Below are 7,534 nucleotides of genomic sequence, written 5' to 3'. Positions count from 1 at the left end.
GCCCTTCAATTAACCCCACATGTGTTTATCGGCCAGGTTGGCACAATAAACTAATTACCGCAAATTACAACAGCACAAGAGAATCTTATGAAAGAAGCCAGGTAACAAGGGGTGCTTCCTCTACCACTGCAGGTAAATCCACAGGGAACAAATGCAAACAGATGGTTGCCAGGAATTGGAGGTGGGGTGGAGATCAACTGCAAAAGGGACTCAGAGGTAATTCTGAGGTGATGAAAATGTTGTATATCTTGTTTGTGGTAATGATGGCTACAGCACATTTGTCAAAACATTGAACTACGGACTTAAAGTTGGTTTGTTTTACTCTATAAAAATAGGTTAAATTGATGAAAAGAAACAAACAAATAAATAAACCTTTTATTCTTAGATGTGAAGCTCTCCCATGCCACATTACTTACTGTGCTTAACTATCATGGTCCAAGACTGGTCACCCGACGCCCGGGCGAGTCCTTCTCTGCTTGTTTTGTATTCCTCTGTCTTTTTCTTCAGGCATGAAATATACTGGAAATTAAAGACATTGGATTGCCTTCAGAGATTAACTACCATAATGATTCATTTCATCATTCAGCGAACATTTCTGGAGTCTATTCTGTGCCAGCTACTGTGTGAGTTACAGTGACTATAATGGTGAGCAAAAAGCACCCTCCTGAGGCTTACATTTGAGTGAGTGAGATGAAAGATTCTACTCCCTACGAAACCTTTTGCCATCCAAATAAAGAGAACATTTTAGACCTAATTTTTAACTGAAAAAAATCATTTTAAAGTCTTCTTCCATTTTTTATTATTTCAACAACAAAAATGTGTCTTGTGCAAAATGTGTATGTAGTCAATGCCACAAAGCAGTACTAGGCCGGAGTGGATGGAGTTCAGTCGTAGGACCTAAGGTAGATGAGTTACAGAATCAAGAGACTCCATGGATTCGTTTACTTGAGTCAGATGCGTCACTGGGTTAGATGATGTGTTAGCAGTGGCTTTGATGATAGTGGTGTTTTCAGTATAAAGGGCGTGGCTTTGTGTTTCAACCTGACAATGTTCCTGATAGACTCCATGGCTTGAGCCCACCGTAACATGGGTGGGAGAGTATTTTTGCTTTTTAGTAAATATTGAATAGATCCAACTTCCTGCAAATGTCCACATTATCCATGGTCAGTTTGAGATTTGCCTATGGATTTTAAAACTAGTATTACTGACTTCAGAAAAACAGAAGCCATAAAGCTGTGTTCAATTGAAAAGTAAGCTGTTCTGTTCTTCATTTGCCTTTAAAACTTTCCAAAGTTCAAGAGGGAACCGAATACAAGGAACTATATGTGACCTCCTCCCTGGGGGATGCACAACAGAAAAGTGGGTGAAGGGAGACGTCGGACAGGGCAAGAAAAGACAAAATAATAATTTATAAATTATCAAGGGCTCATGAGGGAGGGGGAAGCAGGAAGGGAGGGGGGAAATGAGGACTTAATGCCAGGGGCTTAAGTGGAGAGGAAATGTTTTGCAAATGATGAGGGCAATGAATGTACAAATGTGCTTTACACAATTGATGTATGTATGTATTGTGATAAGAGTTGTATGAGCCCCTAATAAAATGATTTAAAAAACCCAAAAACTTTCCAAAGTTACACAACAAAACATTATCTAACACACATGAATGCATTAGAAATCTGAAATGTGAGTGAACCTGTGGATTGCACCAATGCCAAGTTCCTGGTTTTGACATTGTACTATAGTTACATAAGATGCTACCACTGCAGGGGACTGGGCGAAGAGAACAAGGAATCACTCTGTGCATGAGTAACTATTTTCAACAAAAAGGTTTTTCTAATCATCAGAAATGCAAAGACTTCCAATTTAAAGTATCTTCTAATAAATTCACCTTTCTTCAGATAGTCACAAGTTGGAGGGAATGGTGTTTTCATTTTGAAGCACTCACATCTCAACTTGTACTAAAGTGGAGTAGTCCCTACCTCTGTGTAGGGAAAACATCTGTACATTAGTCTGGTTTCACATAAGGTGAAACACATATAAGACAGAATTTGTATAGGTTCTCTCATTCATTTAATGTTGGTGTGACCCAGGATACTGATCACCACAAAGCAAAAGCCTCCGTGCCATTGAGTTGCTTCCAAGTCATAGAGGCCCGACACAGGTTTCTGAGACCGTAACTCTTTAAGGGAACAGCTGGCCTCATCTTTCTCCCTTGGAGCAGTTGGAGGGGTTGACCTGCCCCCCTTGCAATCAGTAGCCCAACACTTAACCCACCAGGACATTCTGGACTTAATTTTCCTCTGAAAAAATAATTTTAAAGTCTTCTGCCCTTTTTTATTGTTTAATTTTCTTCTTCTAAAAAGAAGAACATTCTCAGCATATCTTAAATGGAAAGAACTCAAGAAAAAACTCAAGCCTGGAGTTGTCATATCGAAAGATTCTATGGGCAAAATATTGAGTGATGCACGGAGAATCCAAAGAATATGGAAAGAATACAAAAAGTCACGGTACCCAAAAGAACTAGTCGACACTCCACCATTTCAGGAGGTAGCATATAAGCAAGAGCAGTGATTCTGAAGGGAGATGTTCAAGCTGCATTGAGAGCATTAGCCAAAAAAGGACCCCAGGAATTGCTGGAACACCGATTGAAATATGCCAGCAAGCTGATGAAGCACTGGAAGCACTCACTCGTCTGTGCCAGGAAATTTTGAAGATAGCTACTTGGCCAACCGAGTGGAAGAGATCCATATTTGCACTCATTCCAAAGAAAGGTGACCCAACAGAATGTACAAATTATAGAACAATGTGAGTAATATCACATGCAAGTAAAATTTTGCTGACCATCCAACAATGGTTGTTGCAGTACATTGTCGGAGCTGCCAGAGGTTCCAGCCCAGATTTAGAAGAGAACGTGGAACAAAGGATGTCATTTTTTAATGTCAGGTGGGTCTTGGCTGAAAGAGACTACCAGGAAGATGTTTACTTGTGTTTTATTGACTATGCCAAGCCATTCAACTGTGTGGATCATAACAAACTATGGATAGTCTTGAGAAGAATGAGAATGTTAGGGCATCTCATTGTACTCATTTGGAACTTGTACATAAACCAAGAAGCAGTTGTTCGAATAGAACAATAGAATACCAATGCCACATGTTTTAAAACCAAGAGAGGTGTGTATCAGGGTCACATCCTCTCACCACACTTATTCAATATGTATGCTCAGCAAATACTTAGATAAATGGGATTATCTGAAGAAAAATTTGTCATTAGAATTGGAAGAAGGCTTGTTAACAAGCTGCAGCGTGCAGATGACAACGTGCAGAGGACCTAAAGAACTGCTGTTGAAGATCCAGCATTAAAGCCTTCAGCATGGATTACACCTTACTGTAAAGAAAACCAGAATCCTCACAACTCGGACCAATAGGTAACATCATGATACATGGAGAAAAGATCCAAGTTGTTAAGGATTTCTTCTATCTTAGATCGACAATTAATGCTCATGGAAGCGGCCGTCAAGAGATCAAAGAACACATGGCATTGGGCAAATCTGCTGGACAAGCCCTCTTTAAAGTGTTGACAAGCAAGGTTGTTACTTAGAGAACCCAGGTGCACCTAACCCAAGCCATGGTATTTTCAACGGCCTCCTATGGATGTAGACATTGGAAATTGAATAAGGAAGACCGAAGAAGAATCAATGCATTTGAATGATGGTGCTGGTGAATACTGACAGTAGTATGGAGGGCCAAAAGAACCAACAAATCTGTCTTGGAAAAGTACAGCCAGAAGGCTCCGTAGCGGCAAGGATGGCTAGACTTCGTCTCACGTACTTTGGACACGTTGTCAGGAGAGACCAGCACTTGGAGAAGGACATGATGCTTGGTAAAGCAGAGGGGCAGTGAAAAAGAAGAAGGCCCTGGGCAAGATGGATTGACCCAGTGGCTGCAACCACGGACTCCCACATAAGAACGTGTGTGAGGATGGGATAGGATTGGGCAGTGTTTGGCTCTGTCGTATAGGAGGTGGCTAGGAGTAGGAACCAACCGGCTGGCACCTAACACCAACACTGTGGAACCACAGGCAGATATGCAACTGGACCTGAATGTGGAAAGTCAGCCTGTTATTACGCAAATCAATGCTATGTGGCACATATCTGTATTTCTTTAATATCCTTTTAATTTCTATATGGTTAGTAGTAATGGGTATTCTTTCAAATTTGATTCTCCAGAAACAGGTCTGGGCTCTCACCTCATGGGGAAAAATAAGCTCAGAACTGAATGGACTCCATAGGACCTAATGATAAAAACAGCCTAAGCCGGCTCCTCCCCAGCCCCCCGGGCATGAAAGCAGTGCTCTTGCTCCGAAGCAGTCTACACCACTGGATGCCCAATTCTTAACATTTATGATTTGGCTACTTTTGTGAAAGTATTTTATGCACCATCAAAAACCATTTTCCTGAAGAGCTGTTCTCTCCTTTGTTCTAAGTACTGTAGGCCTAGGAGATCAACCAGAACCCATCTGCAAAGTGAGATGCCCTTGAACTTACTGCTTTTAATTTTTCATTTTCTGTGAGCAAGAGTTCTGTTATAAAGTCGTGTGCATAGATTTCATTCTCTAAGTTCTTTAGAAATTCAAAGTGTTCTTTGAGTTTAGTGCTTTCTTGCTCTCGTAAATATTGTACATCTTTCTTCACCATATCCTGTTCAAACATAAGATCCACAGTGAACTCACAGAGGTGAACAAACAGAACGTCTGGGCCACATTCAGAGAGGATTTCTAACTCATTCCAGAAGCGTCCGATAGAGGCAATGACATCTCATGAATTCCCCAGGCTAATTCCTAGAGACTGACCACGGAGTCTGGGAAAGGGATCCGTGATCACAAAACGAAGGGCTCCAGGGACTGAGGCAATTAAGGAAATAGACTATACTTTGATACACAAACAACTGGCCAAATCAGGAAGAAAGCGGTCAGTGTATTGTGATTTTTGTCACAGAAAATTTTAATATTCCTTAAAGGAAGAAGAATATGGAAGAATTTTTCAGAATTCTCTACCGAGCTATTCAATCCTTAGTTATCATATGTTATAAACCATATGCTCTTTATTTACCATATATTTTTCACTAGTAATCACTTATTAAGAAAATAGAACTGTAAATGAATTAAACTCATAAATTTCTCTTCCTATTTCTCCCAACAACATGTTAAAGGCGATCTTTGATATTAATGGCTCTCCAACAATAGGATGGTTCCACTTTTGATTAGCCACTACTTATCGCTGTTTCTATAGGAATTTCACAGGACCAAAGATCTGAGAAGAGCCATAGAAAGCATAATCCAATCCCTTTGCCTTATAAAAAAAGAAACTGAGCACCCCTAAAACTAGGGAAATTTTCCATAGTTACATTTGGTCAGTTCTAGAGTCTACATCTACACACCTGCCCATGTGTACCCCTCTACATGTATGTATGTATATATTTGCATTTCTATATGACTCAAATTTTAAAACATTAGGGTTAAAAGGGTAAGTATATGTGAATTTTGTAAGAACTCCAATAGTGCCAGGTAACTAGAATATTACTATCTGTAGGTGCCAGTATTCTAATCAAAGAAAGAAAAAGAATGCATTGACCGATTACCATTTGGCGAACATATCTTGAAAAATCTCTTGTTAACTGAGAAATATTATTACTTAATAGAGTCTCATCATTCTTTTGTGCTGTAAAAAAGAAAGAGGAAAAAATAACTACCTACAGAGTACTTTATTAAAAAACAATTAAAGTAAGCCATTGCCTGATTTTTATGGTCATCTTATAAGACGATAGCAAAAATCAGCACCCAGGTCTCTTAACTCCTTGGAAGCAACCTTTTGAAACGCATTTAGATTTCTTTTGCGACTTACCTCCATTTTCTTAAACTATTTCTTGCTCTGTTATTTTAAGACATTTCAATTGACTTGCCAATCCGTTGCTGTTGTCAGATGCCATCGAGTCAGCTCTGACTCATCACGACCCGTGGACAACAGAAAGAACCACGGCCAGGTCCTGCACCACCCTCACCGTCGCTCCTATGTTTGAGTCCATTGTTGTAGCCACGGTGTCAATCCATCTCGTCAAGGGTCTTTCTTTCTTTCCCACTGCCTCTCTACTTGACCAAGCACAATGCCTTTTGCCATGGGCTAGTTTCTCTTGATAACATATCCAAAGTATGTGGGGTGGAGTCTTGCCATCCTTTCTTCAAAGGAGCATTCTGGCAACACTTCTTCCAGGACAGATTGTTGTTCTTCTGACAGTCCACGTCACTTTCAATATTCTTTGCCAAAATCAATTCTTCTTTGATCTTCCTTATTCAATGGCCACTTTCCACATGCACATGAGGCTGTACTGAACGCATTAGTCACAAAACAAGGATCCACGGTGTGAAGGAATACCAGTTAAAATGTTACAGCAAGATGATGAAGCATTGGAATCACCAGCTTGCCTCTGCCAAGAAATTTGTAAGGTTGCTACCTGGACAGCTGACTGGAAGAGATCAATATTTGTACCGATTCTGAAGAAAGATGACTCAATGGTATGCATAAATTATAGAAAAATGGTTGATAACATGTGCAAGCAAAATTGTGCTGAAGATCACCCAACAATGGTTGCAGCAGTACATTGACAGGGAGCTGCCATAAATTAAGACCTGATTCAGACGAGGACAATGGAGTAAGGACTATCATTGCTGATGTTAGATGGTTCTTGGCTTAAAGCAAAAAGACGTTTACTTTTGTTTTATTGACTACACAAGGACTTTGACAGTGTGGATCATAACTAACATTCACAATCAAAATCATGAATGGGCTTGAGAAGAATGGGAATTCCAGAACACTTTATTGTGCTCACAGGAAAACTGAACCAGGATCAAGAGGACATTGTGCAAATGGAACAAGAGAATACTGCATGGGTTATAACTAGGAAAGATGTATGTCAGGGTTCTATCCTCTCACCGTACTGAGCAAAGAATCATAGAAGCTGGCTATATGAAGAAGAAAACTGAATCAGGATTAGAGAAAGACAACTGGACATCCCTTGCAGAGGGATAGTGGGGAGGAGATGGGTCACTCAGGGTGCAGTGTAGCAATAATGAAACTCACAACCTTCCTCTAGTTCTTAAACGTTTCCTCCCCCCAACTATCATGATCCCAATTCTACCTTGCAAACCTGGTTAGACCAGAGGATGCACAGTGGTACAGATGGGAACTGGAAACACAGGGAACCCAAGACAGATGAACCCCTCAGGACTAGTGGTGAGAGTGGCGATACCGGGAGGGAAGTGGGGGTAGAAAGGGGGAACCGATCACAAGGATCTACATATAACTTCCTCCCTGGGGGATTGGCAAGAGAAAAGTGGGTAAAGGGAGCCACCAGGCAGTGTAAGATAAGATAAAATAATAATTTATAAATTATCAAGGGTTCATGAGGAAAGGGGGAGGGGAAAAAGGAAAATGAGGAGCTGATTCCAGGAACCCAAGTGGAAAACGAGTTTTGAGAATGATGAG

At 40.5% G+C, this 7,534-nt stretch overlaps 1 protein-coding gene across 1 annotated transcript in view; it reads right to left on the bottom strand.

The window, feature by feature from the left end:
- Positions 1-7,534, bottom strand: part of CCDC175 (coiled-coil domain containing 175) — a 97,670-nt gene that overhangs the window by 31,489 nt on the left and 58,647 nt on the right. Inside the window, exons 15-17 of the mRNA XM_045287629.1 lie at positions 5,634-5,713; positions 4,541-4,693; positions 417-519 (exon numbers count right to left, since the gene is read on the bottom strand). Coding sequence (XP_045143564.1) covers positions 417-519; positions 4,541-4,693; positions 5,634-5,713 — 336 coding nt within the window. The remainder of the gene's footprint in view (positions 1-416; positions 520-4,540; positions 4,694-5,633; positions 5,714-7,534) is intronic.

The sequence above is a fragment of the Echinops telfairi genome, unplaced genomic scaffold, assembly GCF_000313985.2.
Source record: "Echinops telfairi isolate 266 unplaced genomic scaffold, ASM31398v2 ScPeMD7_18;HRSCAF=68, whole genome shotgun sequence".
Taxonomy (NCBI): Eukaryota; Metazoa; Chordata; class Mammalia; order Afrosoricida; family Tenrecidae; genus Echinops; species Echinops telfairi.
This window is presented reverse-complemented; position numbering and strand designations above follow the sequence as displayed.